This window comes from Rana temporaria, chromosome 2, assembly GCF_905171775.1.
Source record: "Rana temporaria chromosome 2, aRanTem1.1, whole genome shotgun sequence".
Taxonomy (NCBI): Eukaryota; Metazoa; Chordata; class Amphibia; order Anura; family Ranidae; genus Rana; species Rana temporaria.
This window is the reverse complement of record NC_053490.1, coordinates 461,135,705-461,163,430: the sequence shown is the minus strand read 5'-3', so window position 1 is coordinate 461,163,430 and position 27,726 is coordinate 461,135,705. Positions and strand designations below refer to the sequence as shown.

The 27,726-nt window shown below is 43.8% G+C and overlaps 1 protein-coding gene across 1 annotated transcript; it reads right to left on the bottom strand.

The window, feature by feature from the left end:
• Nucleotides 1–31: 31 nt before the first annotated feature.
• On the bottom strand, nt 32–27,339 carry TTC19 (tetratricopeptide repeat domain 19). The gene is made up of 10 exons (XM_040338603.1): nt 27,064–27,339; nt 23,100–23,188; nt 20,128–20,238; nt 18,618–18,656; nt 17,266–17,322; nt 17,090–17,151; nt 12,879–12,973; nt 6,491–6,645; nt 3,574–3,736; nt 32–362 (listed from the first exon to the last, which is right to left on the bottom strand). Exons 1-10 carry the CDS (start codon nt 27,287–27,289, stop codon nt 211–213), a joined length of 1,149 nt encoding a protein of 382 aa, XP_040194537.1. The 5' UTR covers nt 27,290–27,339; the 3' UTR covers nt 32–210.
• Between the last annotated feature and the right edge of the window lie 387 nt (nt 27,340–27,726).

Below are 27,726 nucleotides of genomic sequence, written 5' to 3'. Positions count from 1 at the left end.
GTACTTTTATAAGAAACAATTGAAGGTAGAGTTTGAAATTAATTAAAACATTTTATTTACAGTTTCACATTAAAAATGTGATTTACAGTTTAGCAATAAAAAAAAAAAGTCCATGTACAGCCAACCTGCATTCTTTATCATATTTAACAAACGATCCAGCATACTGGCAGAGGATAGTACAGAAGTCTGTATTTTTAATAACCTGGACGCTCAGATCTTTTGGCCTTTTTCCTCCTTCCGCTTAGTGAGTTTAGAAAGTCCTTCTTGGATATACTGAACAGATATGGCATCCTTTTTCTCCTCTGCCTTTTTCAGTGCCTCCCTGAAAATCCGCTCGGCATCTGCCAAGTGTTCCATCCCTCCTTTATAAAAGGCACAAAGCATACAAAAATCACAGAGGAAAGTCCACTTTTACCTTAATAGTGCTCTTACACGTTCTAAAATGACTTTACAGGATACTTTTCTGTAAAGATTGTACCACACTTTCTGGGTCACAGACCATGCTGTCAGTATTTGATTCAGAACAGGGGTTCAGGCTTTAATGGCAGCATGCTGATTCTAGGCCAGTGTCTCAAAGTAGTGAAGCTGTAAGGATAACTGCATTAAAGCTGCATCTGTTAAACATAAACATTGTTTCATCCTCGTAAGTTAACCTAAAGCCAACTAATATTTTTGGCAGGACCTGAGGAATGTCACTTTTCTCTACCCTTTTGCCCCACTGAGGGCGGTTTATCGGCACATTTATTGTAGAATGTCTTTGATATGTCTTAAATTTGTTAATGCTTTTGTTTCTTATTAGAATACCCTGCTTCTGAAGAAGCACATCTGCGAAACGTGTTGATATTGTAAACCCTCCACAGCCTACTTCCGTTTCAACTATTCCATATGAGTTATATTGAACCAGTATACAGAAAAATATTCATACCCCTTGGAATTTTCCATATTTTATCATGTTACAACCAAAAACTTAAATGTATTGGACCAATACAAACTGGCACATAATTGTGAAGTGGAAAGAAAATGATAAATGTTTTAAATTTTTTTTTTTTTTTTTTACAAATAAATATCTGAAAAGTGTGGTGTGCATTTGTATTCAACTCCCTTTTACCTCCTACTAAAATCTAGTGGAACCAATTGCCTTCAGAAGTCACCTAATTAGTAAACAGAGTCCACATGTGTGTAATTTAATCTCAGTATAAATACAGCTGTTCTTTGAAGCCCTCATAGGTTTGTTAGAGAACCTTAGTGAACAAACAGCATTATTAAGGCCAAGGAACACACCAGACAGGTCAGGGATAAAGTTGTGGAGAAGTTTAAAGCAGGGTTAAGTTATAATAAAAATACCCCAAGCTTTGAACATCTCACGGAGCACTGTTCAATTCATCCTCCTAAAATGCAAAGAATATGACACAATTGCAAAAGTACCAAGACACGGCTGTCCACCAAAACTGTCAGGCCGGGCAAGGAGAGCATTAATTAGAGAAGCAGCCAAGAGGCCCATGGTAACTCTGGAGGAGCTGCAGAGATCCGCAGGACAACTGTTATTCCTGCGCTCCACAAATCTGGCCTTTATGGAAGAGTGGCAAGAAGAAAGCCATAAGAAGTCCCGTTTGCCGTGTCCCCCACATAGCTTCTCGGAAACTGCAAACATGTGGAAGAAGGCGAGACCAAAATTGAACTTTTTGGCCTAAAAGCAAAACGCTATGTGTGGCGGAAAACTAACACTGCACATCACCCTGAACACACCATCCCCACTGTGAAACATGGTGGTGGCACCATCATGTTGTGGGGATGGTTTTCTTCAGCAGGGACAAGGAAGCTAGTCAGAGTTGCTGGGCAGATGGATGTAGCCAAATACAGGGAAATCTTAGAAGAAAACTTGTTAAAACCTTAGAAGAAAACTTGTTAATGCCTGCAAAAGACTTGAAACTAGGGCGGGGGTTCACCTTCCAGCAGGACAACTAACCTAAACATACAGCCAGAGCTACATTATGATTGCCCTCAAAAGGGCCGGTTTTATCTGTAAGATTAGATGTCCAGCGCATCCCCTCCCCTTACATTAGATGTCAAGAGCCACCCCACCATCAGAAATTGAGTCCCCCACTCTCCCTTACATCACAGTGCACCCCCCTTTCCTTATGCTGCTGCTGGGAAGAAGCTGGATACATTGCTTGAAAGCAAAAAGTAGGGTTCTGGAGGACGACGACCAGAGCGAGGGCCACATGAAATGGCCTGGAGGGCCGGATTCGGCCCGCGGGCCTTGTGTTTGCCATCTATGGTTTAGATAAAAGCATATTCATGTGTTAAAATGGCCCAGTCACAGTCCAGACCTAAATCCAATTGAGAATCTGTGGCAAGACTTGAAAATTGCTGTTCACAGATACTCTCCATCCAATCTGACAGAGCTTGAGCTATTTTGCAAAGAAGAATGGGCAACAATTTCACTCTATATGTGCAAAGCTGGTAGAGAAATCCCCAAAAAGATTTGCAGCTGTAATTGCAGCGAAAGGAGGTTCTACAAAGTATTGAGTCAGGGGGGCTGAATAAAAATGTACACCACACTTTTCAGATGTTGAAAACCATTTATCATTTTCCTTTCACTTCACAACTATGTGCCCCTTTGTGTTGGTCTATCACATAAAAATTCCTAAAAAAACACATTTAAGATTTTGGTTGTAACATTACGAAATGTGGGAAAATGAAAGGGGGGTGTGAAAACTTTTTCAAGGCACTGTACATCTGGTGGGCTAATACTATGACTCCTTCTATTGGTATGTACATGCTGTGGATGGGGCTATGAATAATAACATGTACACATTTTTTGTTTTTGCTGCTGGATTTGGATTTTAGTATCAATCAACCTGGTTTGTCGGGTTAAATTGACAAAAAAAAAAAAAAGTTTTTACTGGATGCAGGTTTGTCTTTTCTTGAGTAGTAATGCATCAAAAAAGTCCCTTAGTACCTTTTGGGCTGCCCTGGGAGACAGCCATCGATTTAATAAATTCTGGGATGTGGTGCCAGTTGACTCCTAACAGAACCCTTGTTTTTTTTTTTTTAATTATTACAATGTATTCCCGGAAAAAAAAATACTCTGCTATATAATACTATCACCCAATATATAATATGGAGATATGTAAATATAAACTAAGATCACAGCATAATGATATCCTAAAATTCCCCTGCAGCTACATAAACGTTTATGTAGGCTAGTAAAGGAAGGGGTAGAGGAGCTGGGCCAGCAAAGATTAGACACTCCCAGAAGAGAAAAGGGCTAGGGATGTCAAGGAGTGAGGGGGCTTTGCTAGGGAACCGACTTTTCTTGGTGCACTTAAATGTTCCAGCAAGTTCAAATTGCAAGAGAATAAAAGATCAATAATGGAAAGTAAACCACTGCAACTAAACATTAAAAATACTGGATTTTTCTCTTCTTTTACCTGAAGTTTTTTTCAGTTCATGACAGGGTCTCTTTCCTATTCAAAGAAAGCAAATACCTGATACTGGAGCACATTAAAAAAAGACTACAAAATGTGCTTTCTGCTCCAATATTAACGCACCAATATTTCTACTGTTTACCTTGATGCATGAGAATCGTTGCCATGTTGGTGAGCAAGATATGGTGATCTGGATGGTCTGCCTTTTCAGCTAGAGGAAGTGCTTGGCTGACAAAGGCGTAAGCTTCATCATAGCGGCCCTGTGCTTCCATCACTGTGGCCAGGTCATTGAGCAGGGTGATGGTCTGCATACAACATGACAGAAAAAAAAAAAAAACTACACAGTTATAGTCTTACTCAACAATTACTAAACAAGCAGTAAATCCTAAGAAAGCCAAGTTGCATCTTCTCAACAAATTATAGGTAAGGATACAGGATACAGATATGCGTTTCATGTCTTTTTATGCATTTTACCAGCTTCAATTATTAAAGGAACCTTTTTTTACGAGAGAGACATGGAGGCTGCCATTTCTGACTTTGCATTACTAACCCATAACTAGCATACGTGTTATAAGTCAGTGACTCAAAGTATAAAGCTACACAAATATTTTCATAGAGAAGTCGTCAGGGGTCATTTTAGTTTCCTTTTGCTTCCCGATGAACAAAGCAGTAGGTTCTGGAAATGTGACTTCAATGATGTTCTATTTTCATGCAGGAATAGTTGAAGCATTATAAGGGACAAGTGTGCAATCTATTTTTAAGGTTGCAGAAGGGAGGATTAGTGTTAGAGCAGGGGTCTGCAAACTTTCTAAACAAAGGACCAGTTAATTTTTCTTCAAACCTTGGGGGGGGGGGGGGGGTCAGACTATGGCCAGCAGGAGTGAAAAACATCTTGGTGTTAGTGGGAGGAATAGCGTCCCGTCATCGGTCTCAGTGGGAGGAATAGCGTCCCGTCATCGGTCTCAGTGGGAGGAATAGCGTCCCGTCATCGGTCTCAGTGGGAGGAATAGCGTCCCATCATTGGTCTCAGTGGGAGGAATAGCGTCATGTCGGTGGGAGGAATAGCCTTCCCTCATTGGTGTCAGTGGGAGGAATAGCGTCCCATCATTGGTCTCAGTGGGAGGAATGGTGTCATGTCGGTGGGAGGAATAGCCTTCCCTCATTGGTGTCAGTGGGAGGAATAGCACCTCACTGTTTCGGACAGTGAGGGGAATGTCCAAAGGGCCAGAATAAAAGCAAGCAAAGGGCAACCATTTGGTGTTAAGCCTCTTTCACACTGGGCGGATCCGCTCAGCGGAGTCTGCCAGCTCAGCGGGAGAATGCTCTGTTGATCTCCATTGAGCCGGCAGATGACAGCTCGGTCTCTGCTCACTGAGCAAGGAGGGACCTGTCAGAGCCCCACTGATCTCTATGGGGAGATCAGAAGAAAATTGACAGCATGTCCGTTTTCATCAGATCCGATAAGAGAGGATTGGATGGCAGACAGGTGTCAGTGCACACATCTCCGCTGACATCCGCCTGCCTGCCCATAGGAGTCAATGAGTGGAACACTCGGATCCGCCTGAAAACGGATAGGCGGACCCGAGTGGGCTTATCGTGTGAAAGGTGCCTTAGAGTTACATGGAAGATTAATAAGAGGTTAGGACTTCACTCCCTACATGGACAACTACCAGTGCCAATTTACCAACACTGAAGGCTAATGTATTAAGATATTTGCACACATAAGTCTCTTTACATAAAGGGTTGTGTTGTTTGAAGGATAGTATCTGACATCCCTTTAAATGTACATGCTTCAGAAGGCAATGTCACCATTATTCAGAAGAAAAATTGTATAATTGCAGTTTAGCCATCGTTAATGTGCTGTCTGCATGAGCTTGTTAAACTTTTTTTTAGACTCCCTTTCCTTTTTTTTTTTCACCTAGGGATCCAGCCAGTCACACTCTTACTGTCATATGGTGTCTGCCTTCTGGATGCAGGAGAAATGGAGACACCTTTGGACAGCAGCATTGTCAGGGGAGAGGGTGGTTTAAATGCACTACCAGATTTTTATGGACTTGACTAACAAAGCTGAATTCCAGCTAACATTTTAACCACTTAAAGTGCTTGTAAACTCTATAAAAAAATATATAAACTCTATAAAATAAAAATGAAAACAGCACCGTGGTAGTTCATTGAGAACTACAAGTCGCCAGCCGCTAAGGGGCTTGTAGTTCATTCAGAGCTGAATGGTGTGGCCGCATGGGTGGAGCAGAGGGGACAGACAGCAGGGACGGGTGGAACATTTAACATGTTCCCAAATGTGAGTAGGTGTTAGGTAGGTGCACATACTGTTTTTTTTTATTTATATATTTTATTTATATATATATAGGATAGAGGCTGTGGTGGTGGACTGAAAAAAAGCAGTTAGGCCCCTTTCACACGGGGAGGACTCTGTAAAGTGCATCCAGCTGCTTAGTAGCTGAGCAGGCAGATGACAGGTCCATGTACGCTCCACTATGCAGAGCGGACACATGCCCGCTGTTCTCTATGGGGCAGTCGTAAGGATACGTATAGGAGGCATTCTAATTAGTCAGCGAGGTCACATGGATGGCGCCGACCAATCAGAACCCGCCTAGCCAGTCCTGTCATCGGGGGGGAGAAGAAGAGGCAAAGCCGCAGGGATTTCATATTCCTGTACTGGTAAAGCGGTGACCTGATGTCCCGTAGCGGGTGAGCGCCGGTATCGGCTACAGCAAGACCGGAGGGTATGGGGAGGGGGTCCAGTGTGAGTTCACCTTACAGATTTTCTGTAAAGCTGAACTTACACTTTGGGAAACTTTTCATGGAATCCTGGATTCCCAATGCAGAGGAATTCCTTAGCAATGTACCTGTGGGGTTTTCCAGACATATGCCACATACAGTATTTTACAGTCAATTTTGTTCAGGTAAAGCTGGGCATACATTATACAATTTTCCTCTACAATATACTGTAGTGTACAGATTCCTTTAGATTTGTACAATGTATACGGCCAGCCTAACTGTACAACCTGCGACCCAAGTAAGTCTGGTTTTCTACTGACCTGTGGGTGAAGATCTCCTTGCTCCTCCTTACAGATCAGCAGTGCTCTCTCCAACATGACCTGTGCATGTGAAAGCTGCGATTGGCTCACTAGGTAACGTGCGTATGAATCCAGACTCAAACCTAGGAGAAGCCGCGTGTTTGTCTTTTCCTCTGCTGCAAGCGAAAAATAATAATAAAAAAAATGAGCATTCAAAGTACAAGTGCAGATATATTGATTAAAAATTGGGAGAAGAAAACACTACCAAGACTTACCAATCAGGAAACGTGTTTCAATTTTCCAGAGAAAAAAAATGATACACTAAGGCCAAAAACACACCTACGTTTTTTTCTAATCAAAAGAAATGTATCAAAATGCATGCCAACACACATAGGGCTAGATTCACATAGATTAGCGGATCTTTAGATCCGCGTAATCTATGTGATGTACGATCCGCCGGTGCAATTTTGCGAGGCTAGTGCAGTATTCACAAAGCACTTACCTCCAAACTTGCGCCGGCGGATCGTAACTCCCCCGGCGGAATTCAAATTCCGCAGCTAGGGGGAGTGTACAATTTAACTGCGCATGCGCCGCCGGCGAAATTTCTCAGTGCGCATGCTCCAAATGACGTCGCTAGGCCTTAAATGTTTTCGGCGTTAACGTAAATTACGGCCATCCGTATTCACGACCGACTTATGCAAACGACGTAAAAAAAAAAATTGATGCGGGAACGACGGCTATACTTAACATTGGCTGCGCCTCATAGAAGCATATGTATACGCCGGGAAAACCACTACGTAAACGTCGTAACAACACTGCGTCGGGTCCGCGTACGTTCGTGAATTGGCATATCTCGCTGATTTACATATTTCTCAGTGTAAATCAGCGAGAACGCCCCCCGCGGCCATTTTTAAATTGCAGTTAAGATCCGACGGTGTAACACAGTTCCACCTGTCGGATCTTAGGCATATCTATGCGTAACTGATTCTATGAATCAGTCGCATAGATACGACGGCGTATCAGGAGATACACCGTCGCATCTCTATGTGAATCTGGCCCATAGTGTAAGGTGCATTCAAACAAATGTCAATACACATCGTGATGCATGGTGATACGAAATGGAAAATGCATTGCAACAGGTGCAGCGACAAATAATTACATGTTTTGATGCGGTTTTCTTTTATAGCAATGGAAAACACAAGCAGAAAAAATGCAACAAAAACAGAAAGATGCTGTGTTTCCAGCCTGTTTTTTTCTAATCTAGATGAAGACACAGTTTTCATACAGCCAACATGTCTGGGTTCAGAGCTGTATTTTAAAACTGAACTCTAGGAAAATTTGAAAGACAAGCCAGCTGTGTCAGGACAGGTCTGATCATTGGAGGAGAGCAGCCTGAGTTCCCAGCACAGCTAGGGAACTGAACAGAGTGAGCTCTCCTGCCTAGTGTGGTCAGTTTTTTAACAGAAAAGTAGAGGGACTGACAGGAACACCAGGTATTTCACAAAAAGGAAGCAAAAAAAGAGAACAGGATACTTTTTTATACAAGTACATGGTACAACAGCCACATATCAGGAATTTGAAATGTTGGGGTAACAAACACTTTAATGTAGCTCTGTATTTATTAATACATCAGTGAATGTATTTTTGTAAATGTGAACAGTGTGTAAGTATTTGAAGCGGAGCTGACATCAGCTTCGTACAGCAGGACTGGAGTATAAGCGAAAGAAGCATTCTGGAGAAAGCAGAGCGACAGAGAGATAAGATCATCACTAAGCTGCCTCTCTGTTCACTGTCCACTCACAAGCCAAGGGGTCCAAAAAACAAACAGTTTCATGCATTTAAAAAAAACAGTAAAGTTATCCCAATTGTTTTGTGAAAGATGATGTAACGCCAAGTAAATAGATACCCAACATGTCACGCTTCAAATTTGCACACACTCGTGGAATGGCGCCAAACTGCAGTACTTAAAGATTCCCACAGGCAACCCCTTAAATTTATTTTATAGGTTACATGTTATAAGTTACAGAGGAGGTCTAGTGCTAGAGTTATTGCTCTCGCTCTAACGTTCACATGTGTGGTTTGAATGCCGTTTACATATGTGGGCGCAACTTTCATATGCGTTTGCTTCAGCGAGCGAGCACGCGGGGACAGGGGCGCTTGAAAGAAAAACATTTTTAATTGTTAATTTTACTTTTATTTTTCTATTTTGACACTTTCTTTTTCCATTTTTTTTTTTATCACCCCTGCACTATGCACATTACACACGCCTGACCCCTGCACTATGCACATTACACACGCCTGACCCCTGCACCCTGTACATTACAAACTCCTGACCCCTGCACTATGCACATTACACGCTCCTGACCCCTGCATATTACACAATCCTGACATCTGCACTATGAACATTACACACGCCTGACCCCTACAACCTGTACATTACAAACTCCTGACTTCTGCACAATGCACGTTACACATTCTCTGACCCCTGTCCACAATAAACTCCTGATCCCTGTCCACAAAATCCTGACCTCTTCACTATGCACATTAAACACGCCTGCCCCTGCACTATGCACATTACAAACTTCTGACCCCTGCACTATGCACATTACACACTCCTGATCCCTGTTAAGTACAATAACATTACCGACCCCTGAATTGCTTTAAAAAGCCATTTGTAAATAAACTGTTACTTTACCCACCCTGACTCCTGCACACTGTACAGTACATGTTCCTGACACCTGTGTTTTGTACATTATATACACATATTTGATTCCTGTGCGCTGTAAAGTCACTGTTAGAAAAATGTTGTCACACCCTAATTTCTTCACAGAGCACAACACCTTATTTTTCTCTGCTGGCTGAGTGTGAGCTGGGGGGCAGGCTCAGGTCCTGGCCCTTTTAGGTGGGGGTTGGGTGGTGGGGGCAGCCATGTATGCTGTATGAGGCCCCCCCAATTTCTAACAGTGCGCCCGGGTGTGGGCAAATGGCCCTGAATGCAGATGGTGCATATTCAGGGCTGCTCACAAATACTTATATTAGGAGGAGTGGCTGCGAACGTGAAGCTGTAATTAATTTCAGCGGACTGCCTACATGCAGCACCTGGAAGTTACAGATGCTGCAAAAACAGCCCGTTCATGCTATATGGGCCTTATCACCCTTGTAAACAAGGCCATAAGACAGATAAAAATGAACACAAATAAAACAGTGCTAATTAATTATCTGTGAGCATTTTAATATGCACTATCCCTTTAAACCTGTGCTGTATGCCTTTAAAGTGCTGTAATTAAAAGTGTCTGTGATCCTAAATCTTCTTAAAGCATCTTCTATACATACATACATATAATGTGCAAAATAAAAAAGATTTTTTTAAAGTCCTTGGTGCAAAACTCTGCAAGAAGATGTGCATGCAGCCATGCACCTATCCCTTAACATATGATAATGTGCAAATACAAACAATATTGTGCAAAATAGAAAAAAAACTCTTGTGCTATCCCAGCACTAACATGACAGCTTACAGTATGTGTTATGAAAACATAGCTCCGTAGTCAGTGGCATTGACAGTTAACCCCCCCTTGGTGGCAGTAGAAAAATGCACAAATTGGTCCAGCAGCACAAGGGTTAAACTGACCATAAAAAAAAATCTGAGCACTATGTGTAATCTGCTGTTAACCCTTTGGATACAACTAGCATGTCAAATTTTTCATAAGAATATTGCCAGCCAGTTTGTAGGGATGAGTGGCAAGCAACCACCTTTTTTATATGAAGGCCAACAATAGTTATCCTTGTGTCCCTATCATGTTGAATTTATTAATTGTCCCTGGCACTGGAGTATTGAACTTTTCTCTATAATTTGACTTTGTACAAATAAAAATATATGAAATGTAGGTGAAGGTGCCAAATCAGATTCCTCTTTTTTTTTATTGCAGATGTACGTGGTAATTACTTCAGACAAGGTTCACAAGGCAGGCCTGCCCCAGTGAGTGAGACCGAATGTGACTTCCACATTGATACTCCACCAGGGTGTGACCTCCCCATGGAGACTCCACCAGAGTGTGACCTCCCCATGGAGACTCCTTCCAGAGTGTGACCTCCCCATGGAGACTCCTTCCAGAGTGTGACCTCCCCATGGAGACTCCTTCCAGAGTGTGACCTCCCCATGGAGACTCCTTCCAGAGTGTGACCTCCCCATGGAGACTCCTTCCAGAGTGTGACCTCCCCATGGAGACTCCTTCCAGAGTGTGACCTCCCCATGGAGACTCCTTCCAGAGTGTGACCTCCCCATGGAGACTCCACCAGAGTGTGACCTCCCCATGGAGACTCCACCAGAGTGTGACCTCCCCATGGAGACTCCACCAGAGTGTGACCTCCCCATGGAGACTCCACCAGAGTGTGACCTCCCCATGGAGACTCCACCAGAGTGTGACCTTCACATGGAGCTGTAAGTGCTCGTTCACAAATGCAGCAGATCACTTTTCAGAGGTGTTTGACAGGCGATATGTTTCCTTCTCACTGTCTGATTTAATCCCATACTTGCTTTACTACCTCGCTGAAGTCACATGCTTTGCTTGCGGTGCAGCTCTATAAAACTACATTCAGGTGGCAGCACAGCCCGTCATAAGTGAAATGCTGTTTAAAGCGGGAGTTCACCCATTTAAAAAAAAAAAAAAAATCTCCCCTTAGCTTCCTGCTCGTTCGGTCTAGGGGAATCGGCTATTTATATTAAAATATGAGCAGTACTTACCCGTTTTCGAGCTGCATCTTCTTCCGTCGCTTCCGGGTATGGGTCTTCGGGAGCGGGCGTTCCTTCTTGATTGACATTCTTCCGAGAGGCTTCCGACGGTCGCATCCATCGCGTCACTCGTAGCCGAAAGAAGCCGAACGTCGGTGTGGCTCTATACTGCGCCTGTGCACCGACGTTCGGCTTCTTTCGGAAAATCGTGACGCGATGGATGCGACCGTCGGAAGCCTCTCGGAAACCTGTCAATCAAGAAGGAACGCCCATTCCCGAAGCCCATACCCGGAAGCGACGGAGAGGATGCGTCTCGTAAACGGGTAAGTACTGCACATATTTTAAAATAAATAGCCGATTCCCCTAGACAAAACAAGCAGGAATCTAAGGGGGAAAAGTGCCCTCTAAGGGTGAACCCCCGCTTTAAGTTTTACCACAACCGTAAAGCGCGGCATCGCAGCTGCGGCATGTAAGCAGCCGTGGGCCGATGTAGGTTAGTGTTCAGGCGGGGGGTCAGGGAGCGGTAAAACTGCGGCTAAACCACCTTTAGGCTTTGTGTGAATGTAGTCTGAAAAGTTCACCAAAAACATTTACATTGCATACAGCATAAAGGCTTGGTCACACATGAGGTTGGGGGCGGTAAAACCCTTGTGGTTGACCCACACTTTTACCGCCAACCTCAACTGCTTCCTGCTTTATCTTCAAAGGCAGCGCCCAAGGGTGCACACATGCTGCATCTGTGGCAGGAATTAAATGGCCTGTCACTTTCAACGGGCACTGCCACCTGCCGATTGCAACCCACAAGTGAATGAGGCTGCTCTGCAAGCGATTGTGTTGCACTAGTGTGGCGATCAAGATGTTACTTTACAGTACCCCCATAGATTAGCTGCCCCATCACAATGCCCCTATAGATTAACTGCCCCATCACAATGCCCCCATAGATTGACTGCCCTGTCACAGCCTCCCCATAGACAAGTTGACCCTTCAGAGTACCCCCAAAGATTAGTTGCTCCCATTACTGTGCCCCATTGATTAGTTGTCCCTATCACAGTGTTGCCATAGATTAGTTGCCCCATCACAGTGCCCCTTTTATTAGCCCTGGTAAAGGCGATGCTGATTTTCAAAAAACACATGAAGGTTGATTTATCAAAACTGGAGTGTGCAAAATCTGGTGCAGCTATACATGGTAGTCAATCAGCTTCTAACTTCAGATGGTTCAATTAAGCTTTGACAAAAAAAACTGGAAGCTTGAACAAGCTGAAGGTAGAAGCGGATTGGCTACCATGCACAGCTGCACCAGATTCCAAAAGGCACCAAGTTTAGTAAATCTCCCCCTGTGTTCTTTCTGTGAGCTTAAAACCCAGGGATCAGGCCTGCTTATATATTATTTTTAAATCTTTCTCTGCAATTATGTATGCCAATAACCACCATAATGAGGTGCTCATTATCACCCCCTAGGTCAAAAATGGCAAATGGCCAACGATGCTCAAACTAGTGAGCACTGTTTATTAATGGACTAACTTTATTGCTGTCATCTAAGAGTAGCTGTAAGCAAGCACCTCTTGACCCCTATACAGGTACTGGTAGGAAACAGTAACTTAATACAGAACAGCGTATGACAAATTATACAATGCAGTCTTATACGGTTTTGTTGAATATTGTACAACAAAGTCACTTCACCTGTGATCGTGTCCTGTGGCAGATCTCTTTCCATCTTAGTCTTTTCCTCCAAACTTAAGATACAAAACTGATATCCTGCCACTGCCAAGTGCTTCCTGTATTGGATGAAACACAGAAAAAGAACCAGAATACGTGAAATGCCAACTTAAAGTCCATGCTAAAACAAAAATCCCTGCATCTATAGCCACTAGCATTCTAACACTAACCTATCTAGCCCTATAAAGAAAAGATCACTACACATACTTTTTCTGCAGGTGATCCGACATAATCCCCCGCTAAGCTGTCAGCTGCAGCGTCGCTGTGTGCGGTGGGTGCAGAGGACACGTCCGACAACGGAAGCCCCATAGTAACTCTATGGGTGACATCACTTCCCAATCATTTTACAATCGTTGTCGAACGTGTACTCAGACGCAGAGCTTCCGCCGCGGGAGATCAGGTCAGATCGCCTGCAGAAAAAGTATGTCTACAATTTTTTTTTTTTACAGGGCTAGATAGGTTAGTGTTAGAATGTTGGTGGCTATAGATGCAGGGATTTTACATTTAGCATGGACTTCCACTTTAAAAAATGTTTTCTATATTAAAGCGGTTCTCCACCCTAAAGTGGAGTCCCGCGTATTGGAACCCTCCCCCCCTCCGGTGTCACATTTGACACCTTTCAGGGGGGAGGGGGGTGCAGATACCTGATACCAGCGTGGATGGCGGGGGGAGCAGCAGAGAGACGAGCGATCGCTCGTCCTCTGCTGCGATCGTCGCTGGACTCCAGGACAGGTAAGTGTCCTAATATTAAAAGTCAGCAGCTGCAGTATTTGTAGCTGCTGGCTTTTAATATTTTTTTCCAATGGCACATCCGCTTTAAATCAATGATACAGAAGGAAGGAAAGACAAGCAGCGAAGTTTCAAAATCAAGATTTATGCATCAAGTTTTTCTGCATCGTCTACAGTTTTCTGACTGAGGAAGAGATTCAAATCTTTAATTTTAGCATGCTAGAAGATGTGATTTTTTTTTTTTGTTGTTGTTGTTGTTCAAATGTTTATTTAGATTTCTATGGTAACAAGACAAGCATTCATAAGAGTCAGAAGCAATAAAATATATAATTTTTCATAGAATACCAACAGTATTTTTAAAGTGTATGACGATCCATGCAACCATATAAAAAAGTTACAAACAAAGCTGGAATAATAAAGACACCCCATGTGAACGCTTTCCAATGCATGGCTTATTGAAGGTCCCACTAAATGGGGACAGTCAATGCCATGCAATTGCTATGATAAAGAACAATGCAGCTGTTGATGCATTGTAGTGTTTGCATTCAGTGCGTAATATGGTCTGTGAAACCTATTATGGGGACAAGAGCAAAGCAAAGGAAGTGTAAAAACATGTTTATCCAGGAAAAAAGTGCAGCAAAGTAGAAGCAAAGTAAAGTTCTGAGGCAAAAGTTGAAAGAGAGGTGGTAGTAAGCCATGCGGTGACAGCAACTTGAGCGAGAGACTAGAAATGTATGAAATGTATTGCCCATGCAATGAGCATTTTTTGTTTGGTAGTTCTGGCTCCCTTTGATTTCAATGGGCTTCTGTTTCGCCTCCAAAGGTCTTTGAAGATTGCTAAACGCTGCTTGAACCAAGACTAGGGCAGTTCAGCTCATCCCTAATGATAACCACAAAACAATTGGTATAATAGTACATGTGAATCAGTAGCGACTGGTGCTAAACTGCGGCAAACAAACCCCCCCACTCCCCAGGTCCACACTCACCCTTCCAAAGTCACGGATTTGTCAGCTTCTCCTCTCAGCCAATCTGATCCGCCTCCCGTTCTGATTGGGTCAGAGGAGAGCTCTGCGCCCTAAGCCCAAACTTGTTCAAGCCAATTAGAGTCTCAGGCTCTAACCATGTGGCTTAAAAAAATAAAATTTTAGCCCCGTTTCTAACAATACTAAGCTTCTGCTGCTGGTGCAACTAATTGTCAAGTTACTGACTAATGAAAACACAGTTTTTTCAGTCTGCAAAAAAAAGTGAAAAAACTAGCCGAGGAAAGGCACAAGAAATCACTGCTGATCCAATGCTGAAAATGGCAAGGGCATGCATGCCCAGTAACTGGAAGCAATTTTAAAATCAACGCTTACTCTGTGTGTGCATTGGAATGGTTAATTGTAATCAATAAAATCAGTGGCTTAGTGGCTAGCATTTCTGCTCTGAAACACTAGGGTCATCGTTTTCAATCACGGCCAGAACAGTAACTGCATAGACCACCATCAAGGAAAGAGAGATCGTGTGGGACCAAGGCCAATCCATGCCTCAATCTCACATGTAAACAATAAAACAGGAACTGATGTCACTTCTGGTTTCAGAGCCACCATTTCATGGCCAATGCAGTCAGGGGACAAATCCAACCAAGCCGATCTGTGCTTGGTTAGATGGTGTGAAGGACAGGGGAGACATTGGGGTCCATTAGACCCCAAATGTCACCATAAAGAGTACCCGTCACCTGTCCAATACAATCACAAAGGATCTAATAACACCTTGTGATAGAAATCAAGTAAAAATAAAAACAAAAAAAATTAAAATAAATAGAATAATAAAATACATTAAAATTGAAAAAAAAAAACATTACCCGTTGTCCCACACACAGGGCCGTGGGGGGGGCGCCAAAAAGCTCCCTGCTCGGAAAAAAATTCCAACCCGCCGTTCTACGGCTGCGGCCACCTCCCGCACTATAGCCCCGGTGGCGGCACGGCACTCCACCGGCAAAAAAACGTAGCTCAGCTGTCTGGCAGCATGGAGGAGTGTGACAGGCGCCCCCATGCTTGTTGACAAGTGTGGCCGGCGGCGGCCAGACCGGCGTTATTCGGCTAACTGGCGGAGCCTAAAGCTCCGGCCTACCCTCCTCTGCGCGCCTTCATCTTTTCCCCGAGCGGGTCGGTGAGTGACGACGGTCACCCATCACGTGAGGTGAGGTTTCTGTGGAGGACAGGACAGAGGAGACTTTTTTGGGGAACCCCAAAGCCAGGCAGTGCAGCAGGTGAGGCCCGGTACCGTCCGTACTATACTATAGTGAAGTCACAACGTACCTAACATATCATCATGTGTATGTTGTTGTATGAGATGTGTGCCAGGTTCCAACTGCCTGTGCCAAGCAGCCAAATGTATAGTGCTTGCTCAATATGGATTAAATAAAATTATGCATAGCCATAGATATAAAATCACAAATCACTTTATATCTATGGCTATGCATAATTCTAATTTATTTAATCCATATTGAGCAAGCACTATATTTGATTGGCTGCTTGCATCTGTTTGGTCATGTGCCTGGCACATGACTTAGGCTACTTTCACACTGGGGCATTGCGACGTCGGCAGTAAAGCGCCGCTATTTTGGAAGCACTTTACTATCGTTTTTGGCAAAATGCACCTTCCCCTAAGTTGACAAAAATCCTTGCACCGGCCCTGCCCACACACCTGCACTAACGCAAGCCCAGGGTGTGCACATATATGTAAACTGCAGTCGCACCACACGTGTGACATATCGCCAAACATGTCAGAGTGAGAATAAATGCTTTTAAAGCATCACCTATGGTGATTTGTGGGCACCTTCGTTTTTGGCGATATCGTGGACGCACGCAATTTTAAGACGTGGAATGTTTGGTAACTTTTTACTCAATGCAACCTCATCTTTTATATTTTAACCAAAAATATGTATTAAAATTGTGTGTTTTTTTGCACTAAAATGTATTTTATTATATTTTTTCCTGAAAAAACAGTTGCGCAAATATCATGTGACATAAAAATTTAAAACTATAACCTTTTTATTCTGCAGGGCCTCTGCTTTAAAAAAAAAGATATAATAGTCTAGGGGTTAACTAATTTCATTGCCAAAAAGCTTCTTTCATGTATGCCCAAAATTGAAAAAAAAATGCTCTGGAGCCAAACTGGGTATGTATGCATGTGAGAAAGGGAACTTCGATTTAAAGCTCCTTGAGGGCAGGGACTGATGTGAATGTAAAACGCTGTGTAAATTGTTAGCACTACAGAAGTACCTGTAAAAAATCATTAAATATATGTCCCAGGTCCACAAGTAGTAAGTATAACCAAGTCAAAGCGGACTTTTCACCCCTTTCCCTAGATTTCACACCAGCATTCAACTCCGCATGCTGATGTGAAATCACCCAACACTTTTTTTTTTGCTTTTTTATTGTAGGAGACTTGGAGTTACATACTGGTTTTGAGAAGCGTAGATACTGGCGAGTTTCAGTGAGATCTCAAGAAATGAATTGTCATCCTGGCAAACAAACATAAAAAAAAATATATATATATTCTAAATACTGATAAAATCGAGCATTAGAGACGAGAAGAGATTTAAGAAAACAAAAAAAAAAAAAAGACAAAGGTTTACCTGTTTGATTTCACTTTCAAGCATGTACCCCATGGTGGTCTTAAACAACTTTTCAGCCTTAAAAAAGAAAAAAAAAAAAAAGAAAATCTAACAATTAATTCAGTTAAAGCGGAGTTCCAACTACATTGATCAATTTTTAAAAGTAATATATTTCATGAGGCAATCATACTGTATATCGATGTTCATTTACTGTTTTAAAAATTGTTCTCCGACGTTCTCATTTTGCTTGTGGGCAAGTAAAGCCCACAAGCACTCACTTCCTGCATACGGATGACGATCTGCGACCATCATGCACCGCCCGTCTCATTCTCGCGCATTGTAACCGCACCGCCATCAACCTCTCGGGTTGGCACCAAAATCCTCTTTGTATCGCGTCATTTACGGTTTGGAAGTCCCGCGATTCTAGCCCTCTGGGAAGCGCACTGACTCCTGGGAAATTATGACACACATTTCCCAGAAGCAGTAGCAAAAGGAAGGCACCGACGGAAATGACCAAAGAAACCGAGGTGATGAAGAAGGCAGATTTCATGGGACCACATAGCAACAGCTATTTCAAGGCAAGTAAAAAAAAAGATCCAAATGTTGTTTTTTAAAGTATTATATGCACATTAATGGCAGATTATTTTTTTGATGGAAACTCCACTTTAACCACCAGATAGGAATGAGTGTTTATTTTTATGATAGGTGAGATGGTAAGTAAAGTGTAGTAAAAACATAAAATTACTGAACTGTAACATAATACACTGTATGACATCACAGAGCTCTAAGCAACAGGTCCACTTACAGATTTGGTTGCAGACTGGCTGGTGAGTTGAGCTGGGAATTTTCTTTGGGTTTGTTTTGCATGCGTTGCCCTTTCATGTGCTTGTTGCTGTGAAGGCCAGTTATAGGTGGGGACAGTGGCCAGTTGTTTATTACTGATCTAATATTGGTGAGGGGCACACTGGACATCTTTGCTGCCGTTGTGTTTGGTGTTCAGTGTGCCCCTGTGCCTTTAAAAAGGAGGGGTGGGCTCCCAACTGCCCTCTACCTATTCATTAGAACGCATGGGCTTCTACTATGGAGGCTCCCCTAAATTTACAGAGTTAGGACTGTAGATAATATTGGGGTGCCTTAGAGCAGCTATGCATCTTACGCATTTATTTGCAAATGTGTGCCAACTAAACTCCTGTTTTTAACGCAAACGGTTAGGATAATTTGGTTGGTTGCAGACTGGTTGGCCAGTTGAGCTGGGAATTTTCTTTGTTTTGTTTTTTCCCACTCACAGGTTTGGTAGCAAAATAATATGATACCACAATGTGTATGAATAGGTGTTTGTAGAAAAAAAAAAAACATGCGGTCTGTATACTTACATTGTCATACTGGCCCCTTAGTAATGCCACATTTGCCATCTAAAGAAGAGAACATAGAAATAAAACACATAATATAATTTCTGATTTAAACTAAACCCTGGGCCAAAAAGCTAAATAATATTCCTGCCCATCTGGTTCTGAGATGTAAACAACTATGCCACACTGCACAGACCTGTCTGGCCGGGCAGAAGACCTGATTTATTTCCCTTGCTCCAGTTAAGTAACAAGTCAACAAGCAGTTCTTTCCCGTTCCCAAGCCTGTAATTGGACAGGGAAGGGAGAAGCAGCAGATGGATTAGCTCTGTCACTGTGCTCTCTATTCCCTTCAGCATGTCTCATTAGAAAAAGCGCACTGCCACAAAGCAGAATGGCTCCTTGTGCTGCTTCTTCTTCTTCTTTTCCCAGTAGGTGTTCAGTCTTACAGGGAATTGCAAAATGCTGGTACCAAGTCAAATTCAGGTCCCTACACTGCTTGCATTTATAAAAAAAATACATTCAATGATGATGCACCAAAGAATATGGCGCTGCATTAATTTTTGTTAAATCCAACGTCTGTCTTCAGATGTTAGGTGGATTCCTTTCATCAATAAATTCAGCCTCACAAAAAGGACTGTGTTCTGATCACAGCAGCCTGAAGACACACGCAAAGACTAAAGGATGATATAAAGACTCTAAACTAAAATGAAAGGAAACTACGATTAAGGCCTCCTGGGGGCTGAAACATGTAAGCAGTTTGTTTTCTAGATTTGTTACCTTTTTCAGCCTACATTAAATGTTTTTTATTCTGTGAAGGATCCAAGTCACAGATTGCATTAGTCTTAAAGGGGTTGTAAAGGTTTGTTTTTTATTTCTAAATAAGTTCCTTAAAGCTAGTGCATTGTTGGTTCACTTACCTTTTCCTTTAATTTCCCTTCTAAATGTTTGTTTTCTTTGTCTGAATTTCTCACTTCTTGTTTCTCCTCAGTAAAGTGTTCAGTAAGCTGTTCTAAATGACTTTCCACCGCTCGGATGATGGTGGAAAGCTTACTGAGGAGAAACAGGAAGTGAGAAATTCAGACAAAGAAAAAAAACATTTAGAAGGGAAATCGAAAGAAAAGGTAAGTGAACCAACAATGCACTAGGTTAAAGGAACCTATTCAGAAAATAAAAGACAAACCTTTACAACCCCTTTAAAAATTTGAGTTTACCTTTGACAAAATTATAATAATAATGATAAAATAAGTTCACATATTTTGCAGGTAAAAAAAAATAATATGTATTTATTTTTTTCTACAAGAGAATGCAAAGTATTGCACCCACGATCAGTGGATCAGGAGTGAAATGTAAGGCTTTTTTTTTCTCAACCAAAGTGCTAGAGGTCTCCTGGAATCTTATGTAAGCACACAGAAGACACTGCATACAAGTGAGCAAGATGATCTGCACCAGCCTGCATTCACACAATGAGACCTCGGTACTAGGCATATAATATTTTATATTTTAAGCTAGCTGTATAAAGAAAACAGAGACATACCAGATCATAAGTGTAAATAATGGCACGGTTGCTTTTGTTTTTCTGAGCCAGGTGAAGAGTCCTATGTAAAATCTCTTCTGCTTCATCCATCTCACCTTTCATAATGCTGAGCTAAATCAAAACATAGAGAAAGTAAAACAATATAATAATTTGGGTTAATTTTTCAACAAGGCAAAGCAACAAATTCACTTTACAGCAGAACTTTTTTGATTGAAATAGGAGGAGGAGACCAATGTCATTGGGACCAACTAAGGCCCCTTTCACACGGATGGATAGAATGGTGCTTTTAGCTGCGGATTCTCAAGTTAGCGAGCGAGCGACCCCCCACCCCCCTGAACCGTACCAGGCTGCATGCCCCCAAAGCACCTTGTCCCCATGTTGATGAGTGAGGGATGTCGGAGTCTGCGGGCGGGGGGCTTATCGGAATGCGAGAGCCCCCTTTAATAAGGGGGCCCCCAGATCCCGGCCCCCCACCCTATGACCGGACCACCGCTTCTTCCGACTCTAGGGGTCTTCTTCCGACTTCTACCGCTCTCCGGTTCTTTCTGCCTTCTGCTGGGCTCCTCCGCTATATTCTTTCAGATCTTTTACTAGCGGCAGCCCGGTCTTCTGCGTCGTCTTCTTCCGATGTTGACTCGACAATCTCTCCCACTGTAATGCAGTGTGCGCGGTGCTCAACGATTTATATAGGCCTCTTATGACGTCACAGTCCCATCATGCTCCAGGTGGTGACGACATAAGGGGTGGGGTCACCAGGTGATATCACCCGGTGACCACGTTCCATGCCTATATAAATCGTTGTGCACACTGCATTACAGCGGGAGAGATCGTCGAGTCAACATCGGAAGAAGACGACGCAGAAGACCAGGCCGTCGCCAGTAGAAGAGCTGGAAGAAGATAGCGGAGGAGCCCGGCAGAAGACAGAAGGAACAGGAGAGCGGGAGAAGAAAGCGGAGAAGTCGGAAGAAGACCCCCGGAGCTGCCTAATAAATTACTTTAAAAACCTGTCTAGTGTTTTTTTTCTTGACACTTTTTTCCCCAGGTGAATGGTGAGGGGTACAATGTACCCCATACTCATTCACATAGGGTGGGGGGCCAGGATCTGGTGCATCCATATGATGTCCTCGCCTTCCCGGGCCACTAGGGGGAAACCCATGCGCGTGCCTGGCAGCCGTGATGTCCGCCGGGCACCCGCAATTGCCCAGTAACGGAGCAGGACTGTGGATCTGTGTAAACACACAGATCCTCATCCTGTCAGGTGAGAGGAGACTGATGGTGTGTTCCTTGTACAGAGAAACACCGATCGGTCTCCTCCCCTTTTGAGTCCCCTCCCCCTACAGTTAGAATCACTCCCTAGGACACATATTTAACCCTTTGATCGCCCCCTAGTGTTAACCCCTTCCCTGCCAGTCTCATTTATACAGTAATCAATGCATTTTTATAGCACGGTTTGCTGTATAAATGTGAATGGTCCCAAAATAGTGTCAAAAGTGGCCGATATGTCTGCCGCAATATCGCAGTCATGATAAAAATTGCAGATCGCCACCATTGCTAGTAAAAAAAATTAAAAAATAATAAAAATGCTATAAATCTATCCCCTATTTTGTAGACACTATAACTTTTGCGCAAACCAATCAATATACACTTATTGCGGTTTTTTTTTACCAAAAATACATATCAGCCTAAACTGAGAAAAAATGTGTTTAAAAAAAAAATGGCTATTTATTATAGCAAAAAATTAAAAATAGTGTTTATTTTTAAACTTGTCACTCTTACAGTATTTATAGCTCACTAAATAAAAACCGCAGAGGTGATCAAATACCGCCAAAAGAAAGCTCTATTTGTGGGGGGGGGGGGGGGGGAATGATAAAATGTTATTTGGGTACAGTGTTGCATGACCACGCAATAGTCATTCAAAGTGTGACAGCGCTGAAAGCTAAAAAATGGCTTGGGCAGGTAGGGGGTGAAAGTGCCCAGTATTGAGGTGGTTAACATTGTAACAGCAATGTTTTTTAACTGCCATGACTAAGTTACATTTATGACAGCTACGATTACTAGTGATCGGTGATTGGCTACAGCTAATCACCTGGTACACAAGATGCTGAAATTGGCCCAGGTACCATGTGATAGCTGTGGGCCAATCACAGCTTACTGGTATAGGAAGCAGAGCTGTTATTAATGGGAATCATTCATAAAAGCCTGAAGGCTAATTTGCTATCATGCACAGCTGCACCAGATTTTGCGCTCTCGTTTTTGTAAATCAACTCCAATGTGTAGTCTGTTTTACTTTCCTATCTCCAGTCCCCCCAAAACATTTTTTTAAAACACCATATTATTGTGTCATGATGATTTCCCTTTCATGTGTATAACTAAGGCCTCGTACAGACGACTGGACAGTCCGCTGAAAACGGTCCGCCGGACCGTTTTCAGCGGACATGTCTGGCCGGAGATTTCTGTATGATGGTTGTACACACACCATCATACAGAAATCCGCGCGTACACGATACGCGGCGACGAGGCCGCGTCTTCGCCATGACGATGACGCGGCGACGTGCGCGGCCCTGGAAGTTCAATGCTTCCACGCATGCGTCGAAGTGATTCGACGCATGCGAGGGATGGCGGCCGCTCGCACATGTACGGTGAGTCTGTACTGACGACCGAACATGTCCGACAGACAGGATTCCAGCGGACATGTTTCTTAGCATGCTAAGAAACATTTGTCTGCTGCAAAACGGTCGGTTGGACAAATGTCCGCTGGAAACCTGTCCGGTCGGCCGTACACAAGACCGAACATGTCTGCTGAAACTGGTCCGCGGACCAGTTTCAGCAGACATGTTCGGTCGTGTGTACGGGGCCTAAGGGACGTGTGGTTGCATGAAAGTGTCCATACATAAATTAACATGTATCAATCATACAGGTATATTGTAGTCAAAATAAATAAAAGGTCTGCTACCCCCTCAATTCAATCTTACCTTGGCCTTCTTCAACAGGTAAACTATCTGTTGTTCTGGCTCTGAAAGGTCTTCATCCGCCTCGTGAAGTTTAGAGAAAATCGAAAATGCTAAAGTCAGAAGTAACAGAAACAGTTACAATTGGAATTACATGGAAATTCTTTATCTGCTCCTTATATCTTCATGCTAAAAAAATAAAATAATGAGTGGTTCTTCCTATAGTCCAGTGGTCTCCAAAAATGCAGCTCTTTGCTTGCTTTTATCCAGCCCTTGGGGCACCATTTCATCCACTGATACCAACAATGGGGCATAATTCCCCTCACTAACAGCAATGAAAGGGCACAATTTCTCCCAATGACACCAGTGATGAGACACAATTCCTCCCAATGACACTAACACTGAGGCCCAATGACTCCAATCTGACACTAACATTGCCAGTAACACCAATACAGTGATAATGCTATACACTGTCACTGTACTAATGACACTGGCTGGAAAGGAGTTAACATCTCGGTGTAATCAAAGGGTTAAATGTGTGCCTAACAAGTGTTAGCCCTCGCTCACATTGGAGTGATTTGTAATGTGATTTGACCAGTCAAATTGGATGACAAGTTGCAGCCTACTGCCGACAATGGCACCGTTCCAATTGGTGCGAGACAACTTTGCGGCACCGCACTGATTTGCAAAAGTAGTTCCAGTACTACATTCGGCGACTTTGGGTGCGACTTCAATAAACATCTGTGCATGAAACCGCACAAATGTCTTTCAAGTCATACCCGAAGTCGTACTGAAATGCGGCTGTGAAATTTGGAGATTTCAGATGAAGGCGCACGATTGAGGCTAATTATGCTAAGCACAATCGGGTGTTTTTTTAAAAATCAATGCAGTACTTACCGTTTTAGAGATCGATGTTCTCCGCCGCTTCCGGGTATGATCTTCGGGACTGGGCGTTCCTATTTGATTGACAGTCTTCCGACGGTCGCATACAGCATGTCACGAGTTGCCGAACGTCGGTGCGGCTCTATACGGCGCTTGCGCACCGACGTTCGGGTACTTTTGGGAACTCGTGACGCGCTGTATGCGACTGTCGGAAGGCTGTCAATCAAATAGGAACGCCCAGTCCCGCAGCCCATACCCGCAAGCGGCAGAGAACATCGATCTCTAAAACGGTAAGTACTGCATTGATTTTATACAAAACACTCGATTCTGCTTCGCATAATTAGCCTCAATCTAATGTTAAAAATTTATTTTTTGGGTGAACCTCCACTTTAAGAAGCAAGTCAAAACATCACTTCCGCCCTGCTATGCTATGGGGACGGGTGGGGGCCATCTTGCCCTCACTTGTATCCCAGCCGACCAGGGGACAGCACCCGATAGCCTCCGCCGCTACCGACGGTTGCGGTAAGCGGCGGAGGGCGCGGTAGGGCCCCCTCTCCCGCTGCTGATCTTGCGGCGAATCCGCCAGAGACCACCGTTATCGTTTACAGGACCACTCACAGTAAAGATGGATATCTTGGTTGTGGCAGCAGCTGCTGTCGTTACCGAGATATCCGTTTTTAAAGTACCGACGTATATGTACACAAGTGGGTCCTTAAAGCGGGAGTTCACCCATAAAAACATTTTTACCCTTAGATTGATGCTCATTTTGTCTAGGGGAATCAGCTAGTTGTTTTAAAATCGAAGCTGTACTTACCGTTGTAGAGAGCGATCTTCTCCGCCGCTTCCGGGTATGGGTCTTCGGGACTGGGCGTTCCTTCTTGATTGACAGGCTTCCGACGATCGCATACATCGCGTCACGAGTAGCCGAAAGAAGCCGAACGTCAGTGCGGCTCTATACTGCGCCTGCGCACCGACGTTCGGCTACTTTCGGAAAATCGTGACGCGATGGATGCGACCGTCGGAAGCCTGTCGGAACACTGTCAATCAAAATAGGAACGCCCAGTCCCGCAGCCCATACCCGGAAGCGGCGGAGAAGATCGCTCTCTAAAACGGTAAGTACTGCATTGATTTTAAAACAACTAGCCGATTCCCCTAGACAAAATGAGCAGGAATCTAAGGGTAAAAAATGTTATTTCCAGGTGAACTTCCACTTTAAGTGGTTAAACTGGTAAATTGATGGATTTAGTTCTGCTTTATAATTTTCTGCTGGGGCTGTGGGCTTCAGCAAAATGGCCACCTCCAACAAGAAGAAATGGGATCAATGCTGGAGGCAATTGCATAGCATATGTTCTGTCAGATTTGGCGCCCCATCAAAACATGTAACGGAAACGACGTTCCATCGCGACCATCTTGGTACACCCGCACTCGGCCACACTAAGCCTATAGTCTGAAGTCGCCAAGCGGAAATCATATTACACCCACTGAAGCCTTACATTTCACACTTATTTTCACCACTAAACTGAGCTCATATCGTGAAATACACTACTAAGGGTGCATTCACACCACGATTTTGTCATCCTTTTTTTACTCACGATTTTTGCTTTTAAATCTTCTCAGCGCTGGATCGGAGAACACCCGGCCGTCGCAGGATCTTCTCATCGCGGGAGATCAGCCCTTGCAGGATCAGGACAACGCTGGAAGCCGGGAACGAGTGTTTTTTTTTTTTTTTTTTTAATAAAGGACTTTATTCTTTGGTGTCAGTGTGTTTTTTTTACAATACTTTTCACTTCCTTCGTGAAATGGTAGAGGTACAGTGTACCCCATTACCATTTCACACAGGGGGGGGGGGGGGGTCAGGATCTGGGGGTCCCCTTTGTTAAAGGGGTCTTCCAGATTCTGATAAACCTCCCGCCCGCATACCCCCACAACCACCGGGCAAAGGTTGTGGGGATGAGACCCTTGTCCCCATCAACATGGGGACAAGGTGCTTTGGGGAGCACCCTCCCAATGTTGAGGGCATGTGGCCTGGTGCGGTTCAGGAGAGGGGGGGGCGGCACTCTGTCCCCCCCTCTTTTCTGCGGCCGGCCAGGTCAACGTGCTCGGATAATGGGTCTGGTTATGGATATTTAGGGGGAACCGCACGTCATTTTTGTTTTAAATTGACGGCGGGGTTCCCCTGAATATCCATACCAGACCTGAAGGGTCTGGTTATGGATATTACCGGGAACCGCACATCATTTTTTTTTTTAATTGACGGCGGGGTTCCCCTGAATATCCATAAAATCTTCTTTTTCCCAGACATTTAAAATCAGGATCCGTTTTTTTAGTGAAAATTTTGACATACGATTTTGTCACATACGATTCCATCCGATTTAACTGTCCGTTTATCGGATGGTAAAATCGTGGTGTGAACCTAGCCTTAGAAGTCTGTCACACTGTTTTGATGTTGAATTTTAAAAGCAGCGGTTTTCTGTCGGATTAGCCAACGTGTGAGATCAGCAGGCTTTTAAAATTCAACGTCAAAACAGCATCACAGAGTTCTAAATCCTGCATTTCACTATATAAGCTCAGTTTAGGGATAAAAATAAACAGGTGAAATGTAAGATTTTGATGGGTGTAAAAAAATGTCTGCTTAGCGACTTCAGACTGTAGGCTTAGTGTGGGAGAGTGCGTGGGTGTAGCAAGATGGCCGTGACAGAACGTCACTTCTGGTACAAAATCTGACAGGTCATCTAATCTGATGGAACACACACACTCTACTTTGGTAGCAGAATTATTAATGTGGAATGTGTTCCTTGATAAAAAAAAAAAAAATGTTATCGAGTTGTTATGGGTAAAGTTCTGCTTTACTGGAAATAGGAAACCTGCCACATGACCTTGAGCAGGTCATGTGACAGTTTTCCTCCTATCGGTGAACGTTCTATGCAGCGTTATGCAGAGTGCACATGACAGGACAATGCTTAGACCATTGAATAAATGACATACATGGCCTGCACTGTATTCCCAAGCACTTCCTGTATACAGGGGCCCCACACACAATTCATTTTACATTCGCCTGTCATATACTATAATGGTCAGCAGGGGGCCACGCCCAGACCGCGCTCACCTGCGCTCATTAGGATGAAGGGAGGGCGCAGGCTGCTGTCACGTGATCCTGCCCGTCTACCTGCGCTCATCGCACACAGAGGTGTGCCCATGCTGTACCAGGGTGGTGGACACCGTGGTCGCGTTCCTCCCCATCTCCTGCCGCCTGCCTGTACATGGCGCAGAGCTGCTCCCCGTATGACACTCCTGGACAAATTCCCCAAACTCCACACCGTCCTGACACTCATCGTCCTTGCCGCTGCTGTGTGCACGTGACCGCCAGACTAGTCATGTGATCAGAGAGCCACTAACAAGTTCTGCATAAGCGATGCGCATGCGGCCATCTTGAGTCAGGGAAAAGTCTCAGGCTGATACTAGGGAACATATTTCAATTATCTGGCGCTGAAAAGTGTCCAGAGCTGTGCATTGGCTTCACTGTGAAACATGACAAGGGCACATTCATTGTACCTGTGTGCTTTATATTTGCATTCAGTGGCCTTTATCATAAGGTGACCAGCTTTTTAACCACTTAAGACCCGGACCTTTAGGCAGCTAAAGGACCCGGACAGTTTTTGCAAATCGGCACTGCGTCGCTTTAACTGACAATTGCGCGGTCGTGCGACGTGGCTCCCAAACAAACTTGGCGTCCTTTTTTCCCCACAAATAGAGCTTTCTTTTGGTGGTA